This window comes from Penaeus vannamei, chromosome 22 (genome assembly GCF_042767895.1).
Source record: "Penaeus vannamei isolate JL-2024 chromosome 22, ASM4276789v1, whole genome shotgun sequence".
Taxonomy (NCBI): Eukaryota; Metazoa; Arthropoda; class Malacostraca; order Decapoda; family Penaeidae; genus Penaeus; species Penaeus vannamei.
The window spans coordinates 38,175,303-38,195,302 of NC_091570.1; the positions used below are offsets into that span (position 1 = coordinate 38,175,303).

Consider the following 20,000-nt stretch of genomic DNA (forward strand, 5'->3'; position numbering starts at 1 on the left):
TCTATTTGTTACCGGCATATAACATCAAAGACGTCCATTGCATTCTTCGATTACATTGCTTAATGGTTTCCATATCATGGTAAAGAAATAATACTTGCAATAATCTACTGATACTTTAATAGCAAGAACCTTTTGGATCTGAGGAAACATGGAAACTGTTCATTTGACATTTCATGTACAATATCAATTGCTTACTCACATTGATGTTACTGATTCGTTGATTGATCAATTACTTAATTAACCTCATTAATAAACAGATGCATGATGCCACAACAATCAGAACTGTGCAAGTTCCATTAGAGTTGATGACGATAGCTGTGACACTGATGTTTTTGGTACTCTCTTTCAAAGCAATTTAAATGAACACATACTTCAAATACTTTAGGGCTGAACCACAGTGCAAGTCATTACCCTGTTTTAAATGTTTAATACTTTAAAAGCTCATAAAAGATGTTTCTGTATTATTTTCTCCAATGACCTTTCAATAGTTGTAGTGATTTTCCTATACCATGCATGCTTTTTAAGGCTTTCTTTAACTGTATAATATAGTGCTACATCTTTGGTAAATATAATTACCTTTATTTCACTTCTTTTCATCATAATCTTAAGTTGCAGATTTTCCCTTTTAGGTCAAAAATTTATTTATCATATCCATTCATTTATCATAATTATTTCTTTACTGACAAGCAAATTGTGCAAACTTTAACTTTTTTAGCAGACAAATCTTTACAACACTAATTACATTTGGGCTATTTAAGAATTCATGTTTTTTTTCTGCATAATACTGGTGAAGTCCATGTATTTTAATTAGATATTTGTCTGCTAATTCCGATAAATCATTTGCAATCTTTGTAAATGCTCATGATATTAAGTGCCTTAAGAAACTAGACTTACTTTAAACTTTATGAAAAAAATGCTTTCATACATTTTATTTTTTTCTGTACATTGTAATGATGCGACAAAGTACACTATTAAACCCTTTTGCTAGCTACTGAAATGCAACCTTTCATCCAAGAAAATACCTAGTATTAATTACAAGTCAAATATAAATATACTTAATGACTGTATGCTGAACACCTGAAATACAACCTAGTTTTTACTTTTCACACATGTATATTGAGTCTTTTAAAATGTTTTTATAATTTTCCATAAAAAAAATAATGCAATTTCAGTTTGAATAGTGACAATCTTTACTCAATTTTTTTGAGTGAATAGTTGGTAATATGACCAAATCTCTATAGTTGGTGCATGCATACATATATAACTGTGTAGATAATGCCCATAAAAAGATATAATTTTAAATCCTCTTACCCCTTTGGATACTTGTTATTAATTAAATTAGAGGTAGTTGTACCGACGCAAAAAAAATTTAATGAAAATTATATGGTTACTCAAAACTGTCTACTTTCATCAAATGATTTTCCCAGGCATTTCCCCAACTTCATTTTGATATCCATCGAGCCCCTACACAAGCCATCATCCTGCTGTAGCATTATGTCAATTCCAATGTGATATCCCTATGAATTCCTCACACTGCATGGAGAAAGGATAAAAATTAAGGTTTCTGGATAATAAGAAGACACATGTGTTTCTGCTAATTTTTAATGAGAATAGAGACCAATCTAATAAACAAAATATGCAATATAAAATGTAAATATTCATCACTTGTTCTTTAAAAGGAAAGGAATACATTGTATCCTGTCCATTGCCAATATCTTTCAAAAGTCAATAATGGAAAAGATTCTCAGTGTCAGATTTGTTTTCCTTCTTCTAATCTTGAGACTAATTTGATAACTGTCTATAGTAAACCTATATAGAAAAAATAAAAAATATCAAATGAAACAAATGGTTTATCCAAGCACGTGGAGAAAATATTTTGCTGATTGAATATTTGGAGATGTGACGTCATTGCAAGATAAAACCTGACACTCCCGGTAACTAAAGTCATCTGGGACAATATGCCCAGCTGTTGATAATCTTTTCTTTTATCACCGAGTCTTAGGCTAGTTACACAGGTTTTTTGTGTTTGGTTCTGAAGTGGTGATTACAGTACAATACTGAATCTATTTAACCAATCATAAAAAAAAGATCTTACACAATCCATAATTTAATTTCAAGACTTGATTATTAGCCTACTTATCTGCCACTTAAAACATGGGCATCTGAAACATTGTACCATTAACCTCTGCTTCAGGAGGAACCTTTCATAAATTACATAGGTGATATTGTCCAATCTACCAAGAAGCTATGGTACAGCTATATCAATATGTAACAAGAGATATCAAGGAACTGAAGAGTTACCATTATGTACAAAATTGGAATTTGACAGAGGAAACTAGAAGATGAGGCTGCGACACCATTTCTTAAGCACAACTCGAGAGTATTCACTGTGAATGACAAGTACAGTGTACAATCAAATTGAAATATCTACTTTTAACATCTCAGTTACAGCAAAGAAACTTTTCACTATCAATAAAATTATGCTTAAGAAAGACGCATCAATGTTTGGCTGATATTTCCATGAAGATTCCCATGGTATACACATATACACAAGATCATAAAGCCTGCAATGCATTTCACTACCATAACACTGATGACTGTCATAAATAAAGGCGGTGTGCATTTATCAGCTTTTCCGTGTCACAATATGGGATTCTTGGGCACTTGATTTGATCACAATGATGTGACTAACTGTGAGGTCCATCACTAACACTGTGCTGCTGCTATGTGCTTTGCTGCCTCCTTTTGGCTCTTTTGATCAGTATCACATTGCAGATAACAGGCAGGATATTTAGGCATCTGCTTGCTAAATTTAATAACTTTCCACAGATTGCAGGAAAATGGAGCACCTGATGAACTAAAAGCAAATTACTTGAAATAAAAAAAAGCTTACCTAGGAGGTGCACACAGCAGTATTTCAAAACATAATTACCTTACCACTTGTTATGCCACAACAAAAAAAGGATCTTTGCTAAAACGGATGCATCAATAATCTCTTCAATCAATTAAACTAACTATTTACATATACAAGGACATCCTGGAGAGCCTCCTACTCCTGCAGCATAGAAGTGAATTTAACTTAAAAGGGACAAGTCTTTTGGGATTCCTTTTTAGAAAAAATATTCATCTTTTGTTACATAGAGAGGGTAACTATTGCCACAGACATGACTGCATTGACTTTGCTGCCGTCCGAGTAGTCTGCGAGGCATGTATTCTGAAATGCCTCTTCTTAAACTAGATTCACATGGTTTTCTGGCCAATTCAGGAGTTCTGTGTGTAAAAGCAATGCCATTTATATCATTCGTTATCTGGCTTTTTCTTAACGTTATCGAGCACTGTTTTGGAATGCATGGTCTATCCTTGAGGCGTTCAGCTACTCTCCCTCTTGAGTCTGTCTGGGAATCAATTTTGGTGTATGGTAGCTCTACGCAGGAATCACAGTGGTGGGGATGGTGGGGGAGCCGCATGTCAGCTGGTTCTTTCTGTTGAGAGAAAGTAGAGAATTAATAAAAGTCAGTGGGAATATTCAGAAAGCAAAGAAAAGAAAGAAAAGGAAACAAACTAATGATCTAAAAAGTAAAGCTCTAGCAAAGAGTACTTGAGGTAATGCTCTGGCTTATATAACACAACAAAAGCTAAAACTTATGTCCCAAATACACCCAAAAAGGTCACATAATGAAATTATGAGGTGCACTGAGGTTTCATTCAATATATAAGCTGGAGAGAATATACATGTCATTCTTATGCAACTGGTTTCCATTCTGTATAGCAAGAGGTCAATAATAAGACTTTAAACTTTAATTCGGGACACTTTACCACAATGCCAATTAAAATGGCCAAAAAATTAGTCATTCCTTTAATCAAGCTATTTTAGTTTTATGAATAAGATCCTAATGGAAATAGATCTTGTGACAATAAAAGACTATTGGAAAGACTGATTACCTGACTGGAAAAATGTGATAACAGTATGTAGATAGATGCACGTGGGAAAAGAAAGGCTGAATCAGTTTGTGTGACTAAATATAAAATAAAAAAGGGACAAAGAACAGGAAGAGTGAAGGATGTTGAGGATGGAAAGGAGGAGGAGGAGGAGGGTGGAAAGAAGGAGGAGGAGGAGGATGCTAAGGAGGAGGAGGAGGAGGAGGATGCTAAGGAGGAGGAGGAGGAGGAGGATGCTAAGGAGGAGGAGGAGGAGAATGGAAAGGAGAAGGAGGAGGAGAATGGAAAGGAGGAGGAGTAGGAGAATGGAAAGGAGGAGGAGGAGGAGAATGGAAAGGAGGAGGAGGAGGAGGAAAAGAAGAAGAAGAAGAAGAAGAAGAAGAAGGAGGAGGAGGAAAAGAGAGAAAAAAAAGAAAAAAAGATAGAGGACATGGAGGAAGCAAAGAAGAAAAGACAAGATTAAGAAAGAGAAGGAAGAACAAGACCATGCTAAAGAACAGAGAGTGAGGAGAGCTGAAGTAGAGAAAGAAATGAATGAAAGATTATGTGCACAAGGGTGTAGGAAGTGAACAAGAAGGAAGTACCAAGAACATTAAACAGATTTAAGTAAGTCTAGAGTGAGAAAATGCAGTCACATTCCACATTTTAGGACTTTCTAGTGATAAATCAAAATGATAGATATTGCCATACATCCCTTCTTTATACAAGAGAAAATTCTAGGTGGAAAAATTAAACACAGATTCACTGTTAAGATCACATAGAGTACAGTGGAAGGAGTTTGACCCAAAACTGAATAAACTATTGTAAAAGTCAGAGTATAGATGCATTATCTAAGAATACGTTTCTCAAAGGAAAAGGTGAAAAGAGGTTAAAAAAAAATCCACTATCTAATAAATCAAAAGTGATAAAATGTATTTTTTGTCTGATGTGCATGCATCAAGGGAATTAAGAGAGAAGTCAAGGAGTATTATGACATTTAACTCTAACAGTTTAGTTCTAGGACATAAGATGAAGTTTTCTTCCTTTGTTGTCTTATGAAGAAGTAAATACCTCCTCCTCCATTATGGAAAGTCTAAAGGCTTTCAGTAAAGAGACATCTGACATTATTTACAGGTGACATCCAACACATGTTCACGTTAAAACAAAAATATGTTACATGTTCAAAATATAAACCGTGTTAGGCTTAGCATTACTGTAAGTGATTCGTGCTGTGTCTCAAACTGGTTAGTAATGCAATCCTCTAGGTTATCAGCTGAAAACAAACAGCTGCACAACTTTTTCTTCTCCCTTGCATCAGATGTGGAGTCAGTAGAAAGTAGCTGATCAAACATTTACCTGCTTTGAATACTGAGTTCACCCTATTCAAGTCCCTGTTAATCTGCTGGATTTTCATCTGTCAAAAAAGGAAAGAAACATAAACAAAAGCATTCAACCCTTTACCAGCCACTATCCATGATGATTACAAGCAGTGGACAGGAACTGAGTCTTTACCAGTGTTTGTGGAGAAAATTTAAACCAATAAATAAGTATTATGCTTACTAAGCGATTTAATCAAACTTTGGAATCTCAAATTGACTCACTGCTTGTAATACACACTGCATTTTGGTATGTCAGGGTCCTTCAAAAATAAAATTGGAAGCCATACAGTCAAAACTCGTTAATTCTACCTGCTTAATGTTGCTACTACTATACAATATAATCTTTCTGATAAATTATTAATACAAAAAATTAGGCTTGTTCTGTAATACCTGGTCGAAGCAAAGTTAATATGGCAAATGCTATGTCTGAATTAACGAGGTTAGGCCGCTTAAGGCTCAGTCATAATAATAAAACAAAATAAGAGGATCATACAGCAATGCAAAATATACTTCATAATACTGATTAAATGGGATATATAGGGTACAACTCTAGGATACAAACACCTATTACATGTTTAATGACTAACTGCTTTGGGCATACTATAAAAATTCTTGCATGGTCAAGTATACATAATCATTAAATAATAATACCTTATGTCTTTAAGCACAAATACATGATTAGACACATGGAAGCAAAAACAAAAAGTGAAGGCAAAGGTAGAAATGCAACCACACTGTGCAACTAAGTGTAAAAAGCCAATACATATAAGAAGCCTAAAAATCTGAAATGCAAAAATAAAACCAGAACAAAAACAAAGACAAAACAAAAAAGGGGAAAGAAATACACGTATAATCTGACACAAACAGGAAGTCTTTTGTCATGCAAGGTTCATCTTTTCAGTCAAGCTGTAGGCAGTCTTCACTAGCTTAAGCAAAATATTGACAGGAAAATTTGGTTGCATTAACAGAATCTATTCACTGAATTTCCTATCTCTCTAAGAATAGTCATATGATGAAGGGGAAACAGTCCACAACCAGCAGGTAAGATGTTAGGCCCATGCAATCATCCAAGTGCCCACAAAGAATGGATACTCTTCATTCTCCAGCAATTATGGTAAACTTACAGTAAACTGTGTGGACTTTCGCCTCCTAGGGGAAAGACAATCAAGAACTGTGCTAATCTGTTTGGCAGTATTATGTTTAATATGCATTTATTTCTAATGCATATCATTTACTTATCATCTTTAAAAGTTAGGTAGATGGTGCCTTTTTATAGTGAGAGACTAAACTTTACCAATGCTGCCTCATCAATCAGTCAAAGGTATGACATCATAATTCCTCAGATCTGGGGGGTCCTAGTCATCCTGTTGTGACGTCATACGTCTCTTAAGAACCCGTGACCAACAACCCTTTGACTGATGTGCTCAGCAGACTGACTAAATGTAACGATGCTTGGATACTTTTTCATGCAAGAACAAGTGCCCCATTCTGTGCTTGCTGACAGTTGCTGCCAGTATATGGTTTGGGCGTTAGTGTGTTACCTGGCAGAGTGGTTGCCGGGTGGAGGCAGGCTGAGGGGGCGCTGGTTGTCCTTCACGAGTGTACGACACGAGGCTAGACGCGACTCCAGTGCCTGAGATACCATTACCAGCCTTGTTAATGTTACCCATGGTAGTTATTCTATATTTACAGTTTATAACCAATCAAGAAAAGAGTGGTAATTCATTAGTTCTGAGGTCATGACAAGGAATTAAGAATTTTGTTTAGCCAAAATAATTTTTGATTACAAAATACGGCACACATACAATAGTTACAAACTGATGGTGAAAAAATTTTCTGGTAAATTTCCCTCTACTATTACTAAAATTTGGACAATCATCTTGAAATCATATGAGAAAAAAGTGTTAGAAGTTAGAGGTTAATAAAGTTCACTGCCAAATGCACTGGTTAGTCTTCAAATCCATCAAGTCATAAAGGATACAGGATGGTTTGAATGGAAGAAGCTATTTTACACTGAGAATTAGAGAATACTTCTGCAACTGAACTTCTTTCTTTTGTAGTCAGGTCATTTACGTCTATGCAGTATCATATTATTCAACTTATGAGATGCTCTACTGCCAAACACAAACACAATAAAACTGCCTTTATTGATATATTATCTATTTTCTACTGACCAAAGCAAAGATGATATCATCTTTCCCATTTTCACAAAAATCATAAATAAAAAGTGGTCACATATTCCCCCCTTCCTCAATCAACCAGGGTTACAAATATGCATGCAAACACACATTCACACTCACACTCACTCTCACTTACTCGGGCATTCACAAATTGTCAGTCACTCCAACATGCCCTAATCCACACTGCCCCCCCCCCCCCCCTCAAAAAACCTGGACTTCAACAACAGGAAAAGTTATAAGTAGAAATACACTTGCATCAAACACAAACGACACTTCTCAAATTCAGCTTAGGCCTTTATCCCTTATTGAATGCAGTGTTAAATCAACGTAACATTGGGACGAAAACCATCAAGGATGTCAAGACACATAAATTAAAAACAACCACATTTTCAGCAAACAAAAATTCACACCTTTATACAATAATAATGAAAAACACAGGCCATTTCACGGAATAAATCCCTACATGATGGCAAACATTTCATCTCTCATCAGCATCTTTCTGTCAGTATAATAATAATAATAATAATAGAAAAAGCAACAACATTCATAGAACTTTTTGGGAAAATACCCTTGTATATTTCTCAATGACTAAAAAATATGAATGTGTGTATACATACATACATACATATATATATATATATATATATATATATATATATATATATATATATATATATATATATATATATATATATATATATATATATATATAAAACACAAACAGACACTGTCACTCTCTCACGCACCCATGCACACACACACGTACACACACACACACACACACACACACACACACACACACACACAAACACACACACACACTGTCACTCTCTCAAACACGCATTCACACACACACACACAGTCACTCTCTCAAACACGCATACACACACACACACACACACACACACACACACACACACACACACACACACACACACACACACACACACACACACAGTCACTCTCTCAAACACGCATACACACACACACGCACACGTGCACACACGCGCACACACACACACACACACACACACACACACATATATATATATATTGTTATATATGCCCAAATTTCCCAGCCCAAAAGCATATACTCCCACCCCCCCCAAAAAAAAAGACAGTGATAACAAATAATATATGATATCTAACAAATCAATGTCCCTCCACTTTTTTTATAACAAAACAATCTAAAGATGAAATGTATGGCAAATAAAACATCCTGTAGCAATATGACTTCTCGCACACAAAAATTTCTTCCTAACCAATTTACGAATTCATGAAGGCTTAAACTGAAACGCAATCCTTCACTAAACATAAACTGAATGCCATGACTCCTTCACATAGCTGGTATCACACACAAGGTCCTATTTCAGTTCTATTCACACACTTGTTAAGAAACGAGATTTGGCTAAATGATGGCTTTAAAACTAGCCATGTAATGCCTGTCTCTTTTTAGGTTAATGCTAAAATACATACTTTATGCCACTTTTTAGTAACATGTAAAAAGAAGGAAAAAAATCAATGGACATTTAGGGAGAAATCCTTAGTCACAGTTATAAAGGCCATTCAATTCTAATTGCACTATGTATACAGGACTTATGCAAGCTTGGACATATTCGGGTCTTGGTCTGTTACCAGCAAAGGTTAGCTGTGTACCCTTAGTTTTACAGGATCTTCTGAAAATTCATCTAGGTCAGAAGGATACCCCAATATTGTCATTAGAAACTGAAAGAAAGAGATAATTTTAAACAACAGATCCCTTCCTATAATGAAAATAAAAACATGATATGTATGCATATAAATAAATAATAATCAAATGAATGAATAAACAAATGTGTGTATTTGTGTTTAAATGTGTAAACAAACATGTTTACACATTTGCAAACATGTAAATGTTTACCTGTTAGTGTGTCTGCTTATCTGTTTTTTTTTTTTTGTTGTTGGTATGAGTGCGTAGCATCTTTTAACCCATTGCTGCTAGGTACATGTACTCTCAACACCCCCCCACCCCCCAACACACCCAAATGGTGACACAAGCGCTTGGCTACCTTCTCGAAGTATGAATAACATGACCTCTCCTGACTTTCCCCCTTTCACAAGTTTTTAGGAAATATAATTTTTACTAATGCAATAAATATTGATATTCTTATTGTTACTAACATTATGAATATCATAATGTAATAAACAATTCTAATAGCAAAATATACATATATATTTTCTTTTTCTTAATCAAGGAAAAGGTTAAACAGGTGAGATAGTTGGGCCTATGAATTAACTATGTGGGAACAAAGCACTTGTGGAGCCATCTACATGTAAAATCATAGTGGACATTGACGTACATTTTTGCCATCCCAGCATCAGTGGGCTAAAGACAAATAAAAACAAAACCTTCTAATGTCTGCTGATCCACTACGGGTGTTACAGTAGATCAGAATTCTAAATCTTGGCATCGACCTCAAAATTATCTATACTTTTCTTTGATTTTTTTTTTAGCGATTTCCATTACAACTTTACGGTAACAGCAAAATCAGCAAATACTTTAACAAAAATGTAGTTCTCTCTTTTCAACTCTCACAATCTTAATCATCAAAATCATAAAACTAGGCTAACCGTTTTGTACATCTGGCAATGAATTTTCCTCCGCTTGACGAAAATAACCAAACAAACATCTAACATAGCGTCTGGTTCGCTTCAAAAAACATAACAAGAGAAAACAGAAAAGGAAAACAAACAATCCCAGTTCTAACCATTAACAAAGAAAAAAATTACAAATGAAGCGGCTAGGTGTACAAGAAAGCTTCAAATACACTGGATCTGGAAACTCACTCTGGCAGAGGTGAGGATTTAGTCGTAAAGGAGAGTGGTGTGAATTTAGAAGACTGCCTGAGTTTTTCCATAAACTTTCTAAACTGCTATTGATAAATATAAATATAAATATATATATTTTTTTCTTCTCCAGCTAATGTGTGTTCAGCTCATTTTTTTTTTTTTTTTTTAAGATGCAAAGTACGAAATCCAAAATTTAAGGGGAAAAAAATGATACAAGCATTCCGAATCTGTGGCTTGTGAAGTGTCATGCTAAAGCTTAATATTGACTATCAGCTGTGATTTTCTTACAAGACAATCTTGATTCTGCCGCAGTGTGTCCCCAGACCCCCTCCGCCATTGGGTTATGGCTACCCTGGCAGAAAGGATATCAAGTTACAGCACTGGCCATGTACTGTACGAGGCAGCACACCAGCTGCGATCAACACCTCTACTTCAGTCACAATTTCCCTTTGTGAAATATGCACTCCGGATTTACTTGTCTGCAAACTCATCACTTGAACCTAATTCAGTTGTTAAATATCATGCAGAAGGCCTTTGAAAATAAATAAATGAATATATAAATAAAAAATATATAAAAAAAAAGAGACCATTAATGAGATTATTTATATTCTATTCTCTAAAAAGATCTTACTTAAGGCGAAATTAGAAAAACTTACCCCCACTTTTCTTAAAAGGTCTCCCACAATATTGAGAGCTGATATCCTTGCTGATGGCGTCATTGGTACACTTCCATTGTTTATGTTGTGCAAAGGGTGTGCTGTAAGTAAAACAATGAGACATGTAAATAAACATCTAAATACGGCTTTCTGTTCACTGCCTGCTTCCAAATATATGTGCACATTCTTTACAAAATTTATCTAGTGATTCAACACCCTTGTTTGATAATCACATCAACAAAATACAGCATTGAAAAAAATTAATATTACCTAAAATGCACTCATGTAATTGAAAAATTTCTACTTAAAAATCTATCAAGATTATTATACATTACACGCTACACTTTTAGAAATACTAATACACCTATATTTCTATCAAACAACAAAACTGTATCAAAATATCTATCTTCTGATTACAACATAAAAAAAAACTATCATAGTTATATATCCATCCAATATTCTGAGTTTTTAATACATCAATTTATATCATTACTGAAGCCTACCACTAGTGTATACAATGATGCATGTTTATCACTGATTTTAAGGACAAACACTGCATGCATAAATAAAGAACTGCTTTAAAAGGAAATATACTGGCTGCAGGAGTATCAGTAATGATTGCCTTACTCTTTTTATAAACAATGATGAAGTAGCTAACTCTTTTACTTTCTTGACTGAATTTTGTAATCTCCCTATAAGAAATAAGGAATATAGTCAGTCTCTGAATTAAACTGATGATTTCTGAATAACAGACTACCTCTTATTCTCTTATTCTACATCTATTCAAATCATATTTTATTACATGTATTACCAGTGCTTACTTTTTCTTAAAACAGTGTTATATATATATTTTTTGCTCATTAGATAAATACCACTTTCCACAAAAAATCTGCTATACAAAAAAGAAAAAAGAAAAAAGGGGAAAAAAAGTAAAGCACAAATGGTAAATCTGTCTTGTCAAGAAAATTGGCTTCTTTAAAAAAAATGGAAGTTCAACAACCTAACATGCATTTATTAGCCTATCTGCACAACTTTAAAAGTCAGCTCAAATACTTAACAGCATTTGATCAGCTTCTCAAATAATCAAAACAAACTGTGGAATAAATCATCAAAGCCATATCAATGGTATCTGCCTGCTTACTTTTTACAGGTGTGCTTGGAACAGAATCTGTGAGCTGTGTGCTGGAAACAAGTTTATTGGAATCAACATTTTCATCGGAGACTGTCTGAGGAGGAGGCTGTAACTTGGGAGGAGGTTGAAGGTGCAGGTGATTCTGCTGGTGTTGGAGAGCCCTGTCATTATCTGGCTCGTCGTCGTCCTTGTTTTTTACACTCAGCTCCTGCCGAAGATCTGTCGGAAAACGACAGCTTTATCTTTCTATGTAAGGGTTTAGAGTACACATAATTTTAGTTTGTATTAAGACTATGAATAATTTCTCACATAAGGAACAGCAACAACTACACGGATAAAGACTCCTAAATTCTAAGCATATCCCAATTCTGATGTATAGTACTATGAGAGATGTTATATTACATCATGTAGTGAATTCTTGGCCTTATAATGCCTTTATCAGCATCCTTTATAATCTAGATTTATTCCTCTGCTAATAATGTTCATTATCTCTTTCTTTTTTGTCATCCACATCCTTTTACTTTACAGAAAAAAAAGAAAAAAGAAAAATATCCACTCAACAATGGAACCCTGCAAAGCGCAATCTCAGAGTATATCGGCACATGCACCAGATTCATCCCAAGTATTTCTCACCTCTGGCTTCGTCCTTCAGTCTCTGCACCATAACCTTCAACGCCTCCTTTTCATCAAGCTCAGACTCCAGGAAGGCATTTCGCTCAATCGCTAAATTAAGCCTAGCCTCGAAGTCCTCTAAGGATGTCACTGTCGCCCTGGAAAATGACAACAAATTTAGGATTTCTCCCACTTGCTTTGAAATAAATGATTTGAAAAAATAAATGATCATCTCTAACTTCAAAAAGATTAGAAATCTATCTGGAATATTGTAGAAGCCTAATGGTTGATATAATTTCTAATGGCAACGCTACACAAATCATACACGAAATATATACATAAAATTCCTTTCTTGTCTTCAAAATAAGCTTCCCTACAGCCTACCAAAGTTGTTTTACAGTAAAATAAGTAAAAATTTCTAACAAGGAGGAAAGGGTGACAGAAAAATTAAGAAGGCAGAGGAGCAGACTGGATGAAGAAGAGAGGGAGAAGCAGGAGGAAAAGAGGCAAGAGAAGGAGGAGGAAGCAAAGAGACAAGAGGATGAGGAGGAAAAGAGGCAAGAGAAGGAGGAGGAAGAAAAGAGGCAAGAGAAGGAAGAGGAGGCAAAGAGACAAGAGGAGGAGGAGGAGGAAGAGAGACAAGAGGAGGAGGAGGAGGAAAAGAGACAAGAGAAGGAGGAGGAGGAAAAGAGGCAAGAGAAGGAAGAAGAGAATAAATATGAAATACACTTAGAAGTATGAACATTCAGAAAAAGGGAAAGAAAGAAGGAATTCCCAAGCAAAGAAGAAATAAAAAATAATATTGAGAAGGATGAAAAGAAACAGAAATACAAAAAAGCGAAAGGAAATGAAAATGCAGAATCGAGAGATAACAGCAAATAAGAATATTTCTTGCATGAAACAAAGCATTTACAGTTCTTGAGAGTCTTCACCTACATTCAGCAGGTGAATTTACATTTCTGTAAAGAACACAGATTCAAACATTGAGTTTTATTTGTAAAATCCAAAATTAACAAAGAAAAAAAGAAAGAAAGAAAGAAAGAAAGAAAGAAAAAATTCGACATATTTAACATTCAACATACACATCTATTGAAATCAAAATAAAGTAAATAATCACACATGAACTTTCAGCGGATTACTTTTACTCTTTGCATACGAAAATGTCAATAAAACAATCCATGAGCTGTGATAAAAAACTGAAAATAAACAATTAAAAATAGGCCAGGATCTAACAAAAGAGATATTCACTTTCTAATGAGGCAGATACATCAGTTCTTGTCAGCTGATTTGACATTCACAAGCAGACCTAAACTCTGCTTCTTGTTGCTTTCTACTTTACATTTTCAGAAAATATAAAAACGTCAAAATTTATTTCTCCCAAAGAAGTAATTCCGACCAATATACTATTTTTTTTCTTGTTGTATGTATGACATCAATAAGCAAATACATTCTCTATAAAAAACGAACAGAAACTACCTATTGTGCCATCTGTAACCTTATTCACAATAGCTTTAAAACAAGCCAAGTCATCTTACCAGGACCCTTCCTTCCTTAACTAAGTGACTGGTATTTCCCTTCTGTGACTGGCTATCTTTAGATAATCAAAAAGAGAAGGAAAAAAGACATAAAAAGGACCAAAAAAAAGGCAAAGAACGGCAAAACAAACAGGCAAAAAGACGGTATTGAGGACAGAAACGAAAAATAAAAAAGAAAAACGAAACGAAAAGAAAACGCAAGAGATACCTATCACCATCATCATTACCTTTTAGCTCTTTCCAAGTCATCGTTTGCTTGCTCAAGCTCCCGGATGTAGCGTGAGAGGTCTTCTTTGATGTTCTTAATTTCTGTTAGTTCCCCTTGTAGGGATGACACTTGGCCGTTGAATTCATTGTGTAGACGCTCCAACCGTTCCTGCAATGGAAACGGTGCATTAGTAAACTCGTAAACTCATAAATTATAAGTTCTGAGAACAATGAAAAATAAAGGTATAAAACCGCATTTTAAATATTTTCGATAATGCAAGGTCATATTTAATCTTAGATTTTTAAATAGGCATAAACCCATTAAAAAAAAAAAACTCCTCTATCTGATAAAACAGACTTTTTCTAAAACCTAAAACAAAAGAAAAAGAAAGATATAGAGACACATTACACATAATCAAACCATCAAAATATCACACAAAACGCCAAATCAAAGAAAATCTCAAAGTACATAAAAAAATAAAAAAAAAAAAAATACCGGGGAAAACGAGTTAAAATAAATATAGCCTTATCAGTTAATAATGGCACACCCGCTCTATCCCCGCTCCGCCTCGGCCTCTCCCCGGTGAGATCACTTTCCGCCGCCCGTGACGTAATCCCGCGAATTCCGTTGCCTCAAAAGCAGGCAACGGAACCGAGCTTTTATCACTGGCATCGCTGGCGAGTTGGGATCGTGCGCCGCCCCTCGCAAGACGCCGGATAAAAAAAAAAAAAAAAAAAAAAAAAAAAAAAGTAGTAGCGGAAACTGAGCGACCATGATCTCTCTCCTCTCGAACTTTCTCAATACGTTCTGTCTCTCTCTCTTTTTTCTCTTTGTCCTTCCCTCCCCCTCTCTCGTTTTCTCCACTGGTTGGCCTCTCATAACTTCTGCCTCTCCCTTTTTTTCTATACATTTCTCCCTCTCCCTCTCTTTCGTTTCCTCCACTGGACGGCCTCTCATAACTTCTCCCTCTCCCTTTTTTCCTTCATATTTCTTACCCCTTGGCTCACGGTTGACCCCGCCTGACCCCGGCACTGGCGCTGGCGATATCGTGCCGCGGGTTATCACGGTTATCACCCCCTCTCGATAAAGGGGCCGCTCTTTATACCTTTCTTTTCTGGTTGGTACATTAAATAAAGGGTATATTAGGAAGAAATGGTAAGGCTGAGACCCTAAATATCTATCTTACATGCTAAAGAGGATACGAGCAGACGGGCTACAAGCAGGGGAGGGCCGTCGCAGATGGAGCCAGGCGAAAATGAGAAATACCAGAGCCCCAACAAGGAGAGACGTGATAAACGATAACATTCGGGAACCTCGCTTCGACCGCCCGACCCATGAGCCGACGAAAAAGGGCAGGGGGCGGGGCGGAGGGCGGGGGTGGGGTGGGGTGAGGGGGCTGGCGATCGCGGGCACGGCAGGTGGAGCGGCAATCAATGCGGTGAAGTCAGCAACAAGGCAAGGCATGGCGGCGGCGGCGGAGGGCGAGAAGCCGAGATGACTCACAAGTTCGACGGATACAAATGGCAAATCGATGGGGATTGTCAGGCCGGACAATGCGAAAGGAGAGCGCGTGCAGGTCTCCGTGGGGGGGCGGTGGATGCGCTGCGCTCGTGGGGGCGACGGGAAGAGAAGGACCCACTAGGGGCGCGACGCAGCAGCAACAGCAGCAGCCATTGCGCCACAACCGCGAGAGGAGGAGGCCTCGCAGGAAATGCTGAAACGGAATGGGCCGCAGGAAGGGTGAAAGAGGCGGGTGAAAGGGAGAATGAGCAGGCGCGGCAGGTCAGCAGAAGGCAAGGAATCCACTCGGATCCTGCCGCACTGAGGGCAACCGCACTCACTGTCGCACTGAACACCGCACGAATCGCTTGTGGATAAAAATGCGTCAGAACATAATTCCACCTTGGGAGAGGGGGTGGGGTTGGGGGGGGGGGGGTCCACAGCGTGCATGTACCCACTCCATACCCAGCTATCCCGCGGATCAGCATCAGCCCATCGCCGCCCCTCCAGCGCGGCCCCTGCCCTGGTCTCCGTCACGCCATGGGTCTCGATTCCGGCTCGCCGAGGGTCCGCTTCGGGGGCGTGTCATGCGCTATGTCTCGCCACCGACAACGACGCGTAAAACTGTCAAGATTTACCCGACGCAAATAAGACAAGAGCCTGTGCAAGGCGAAGACCTTTCGACGCCCAAGACTAGTCACGTAAGTTAAATAAATACAAAAGTTCTCCGCCCCCTCCCGTCCGCCCCGTCCCCTCCGTCTTACGTCATCGCCGGAGCTGCTCTTCCAGTTGCGGCTCGACCCTTTATGCATTTATTCATGACACCATTCATGGCACGGCGGGCCAGGAGGAAACGCGGCTCTGAGTAAGCGGAGGGGGCCATGAGGCTGAGGGAGGAAGGGGGGGGGGAGGGGGGTCGAGCGGCGTCCGGTGGGGCAGGAAGCACCAGGCGAAGTGGATGCCCCGGACGGGTTCCTCCGCGGGCCTGCAGGTGGTGAATGTATATAACCCAGCTGGCATCGCGTGTAGCACATCCGCCCACAGACGGTGCTGTAGTTCGGTGCGTTGTGGATGAAGGTGGAGAGTGACCCCCACACGAGCGGTCTTCTGATAAAATCAAACGGTTGGTGGGTACTGGCGGGTGGCGAGAGGGGGTTAGGCGCCCATTGTAGATGATATGTAGATGCCGACGAAAGCGGAGGCGACCCGGCGCGTGGGTCTCCTAAGCGAGAGGGGAGGCGGCCAGAGCGCGGGCGTCGAAGCTCTCATCGAGAACCCATATCAAGAAGCCCAAGATGGAGTAGATCTGATTCCCCCGCCGCCAGCCTCATTGTGCATTCGCGCCGTGTTAATCGCGATCCCGACGACTAAATAAAACAGACAGTATGTCACAGCAAAGAATATCCATTGTAACAAATGGAATTAAAACTAAATCTTTAAATCTTTAATCTTGACTGCGGCGCGCGTTTACACGGCCACGGCTCGCGACTTCGGCAGTTTCCGTGTCCGTCGCGGAACTGAATCAGCTGCTCCAGACGGCGGACGCCCAACGAGCGCCTCCGGACGAATCGCCGGCAGTTCCGTGTCCGTCGCGGGGAATCGCCGGCCCATTCCACGCAATGGAGACGGCGGCTGAGCAGGCGGGCGAAGGTGAATAGGTGCGCGCTGTTGCGACAGGTGCCGCTGCCACCCTCCCCTCCCTCCCCCCGAGAAAAAGGCACGGCAGAGGGAGGGGAGTGGGAGAGAGTCGGCAGCCTTGGCGGGCGTCATCGTCATCAGGTCGCACTGGTCATGGCTGCGTCAGGCGTCTCGCACCTTCCACAAATCACCCGGGCGATTAAAAGGCTGGAGACGACTCTCTCAAGGCGGTTTCCCTTTCCTCGCGCCCGTCTTGTTCCTGCTGCCGACCGCAGATTTTTTTTCCTTGCTTGAATCTATCTTCTACACAAACAACTGGCCTCCTGACCTTACCGGCGGCTCGCCTCGTTTCCTCCCGGCCGAGAACGCGTCTACTTCCTACCCGAACACCTTTCGGCCCAAGACGGAATCTGCAAGGCAGGCCCCGCTTCGACAGGCGCGAAAGAGGAAGAAAACGTGAGAGGCACGAAGAGGAACCGAAGCTTAAAAAAACACCGAGTCTTGCCTCCGCCTTCAGACAGTTCAAAGCAAGCAAAGCCTCTTTCAAAACTACTACAAAACTATTTCAAAATTACTACTACTACTACTGCTACTCCACTCCTGTCGCTTCAGAATAAAAAAAATATTAATACTAGCCATGAGAGACCACGACGACCACCAGGCGACACGGCACAGGACTACAAGCTAGGCAACAAGACATGCAGACACGCGGGCTGGCTGGCAGACACTACTGGCTCGATCCCAGGCGCCACGAACAGCAGGTGAATCAACACAAGCAGCAGCGGCAGCAGGAGACGCCCGCAATCAATAAGCGAGTCTTACCTGCAGTCAGACACCGCGCCATCAAGAGCCCCAAGAGCAAGCACAAGCACAAGCACAGCTGCACGCACTCTTCGCGCCCCTGATCCGCTTTGCTTCGTGCCTGCCGCTTCGGACGCGCGGTCGGCGTACAACGGCCCTCCGAGCGTGTCCCGCGGGCTGGAAGGGCCTCGAGAACCGCGCACTAAATGAATATAGGCTTATTCTTATGTTTTCTTGGTTTCTCTCCCTTTGTTGGATTATCTCCTCCTCCTCGAGAAACAAAACGCGTCCCATTCGGAGGAATTTCAAAGGTTCGGTCGCGATTCAGTCTCGAGAAACAAACTTAACACGTTGACTGAACTTCCATTTCTCCTCCTCCTCCTCCTTCTTCTTCCTTCTCCTCCACCTTCTTCTTCTTCTTCCTTCTCCTCCACCTTCTTTTTCTTCTTCTTCCTTCTCCTCCACCTTCTTCTTCTTCTTCTTCTTCTTCCTTCTCCTCCTCCTCCTCCTCCTCCTCCTCCTAGACTTTCACACACACGTCGAGAAAAACTGAGCATTTTCACTCTCATTCTCTCGCATTTCATTCGTGAAATTACGACGGACAAACTTCAGGCCGAGAAAGATGAAGTCTAGTAGCGACTCTCCTAACTTGGGGGGAGGGGAGGGGAGGGGGGAGGGGGGGGGAGGGGAGGGGAGGGGAGTGGGAGAGGGGGGGCGGGGCTCTCTAAAACAGCATTTAAAGTTGAAAAGCGAAAAGACCTTAATATTAGAGATTGACACGCAACTTCTCCCGGCAAAAATACCGCAAAAAAGAAAAAAAGAAAAGAAGAAAAAAACAAAAAAAATCCGCACTGCCGAGTCATACAGAAAATCAATGTATAAAATCACACAAAAAAAACAAAAACAAATACATATATATAAATATGAACAAAAGAACGCCAAATCAATGTATAAAACCACACACACAAAAAAACACAAAAACACATACACAAAAACACGAACAAAAGAACCTCAATCCACAACACGAAAACACGAGGAAAATCCATCAATCACACAAACCAGGTATAAAATAAAAAGGGAATTAAAAAATCGACGTTTCCGAGCGGGTCGTGGAAGCGCCATAGAAACTCGGGGGAAAGGGGGGAGGGGGGGGGGGAGTGACCTTGAATCTTGCGCCTTGTACAAAATGGATCATCATACATAGCGAGACACCAATATTAAAAACACAAATTCTGCGAAGGACAAAAAGAAAGAAAGAGAGAAAAGAGAAAGGGCGAGGGAGAGATAGAGGGAAGGAGGGACAGGGAGAGGGAGAGGGAGAGGGAGGGAGGGAGAAGAGAGAGAAAGAAGGGAGGGGAAAAGGAAGTGCCTGACAGAATGCAGACCAAGTTCTAATTCCTTAAAATAGTTTTCAATTTCCAATTCCTCATACAAAAAACATATAGCAGGAAAAAGAAACGAAACCCTGAACGCACCTAATATGCAAAACCCGAAAGGAAAACAAGCTTAATTAAGTACGTTTCCTCGGCCATTTTCCCGCCCGAACACCGGAAGACGGCGCCGAGTCCGTCCCGACACGCATTCGGACGATCGTGCTCCGGAGGCGCTGGAA

The 20,000-nt window shown here is 39.5% G+C and overlaps 1 protein-coding gene across 1 annotated transcript in view; it reads right to left on the reverse strand.

The window, feature by feature from the left end:
- Window positions 1–1,586: 1,586 nt before the first annotated feature.
- Window positions 1,587–20,000, reverse strand: part of LOC113805475 (nuclear distribution protein nudE homolog 1-like) — a gene marked incomplete in the record, with an annotated part of 167,954 nt that continues 149,540 nt past the window's right edge. The window contains 7 exon segments of the mRNA XM_070136950.1: window positions 1,587–3,482; window positions 6,839–6,930; window positions 9,134–9,202; window positions 10,963–11,063; window positions 12,104–12,313; window positions 12,728–12,864; window positions 14,469–14,617. Coding sequence (XP_069993051.1) covers window positions 3,425–3,482; window positions 6,839–6,930; window positions 9,134–9,202; window positions 10,963–11,063; window positions 12,104–12,313; window positions 12,728–12,864; window positions 14,469–14,617 — 816 coding nt within the window.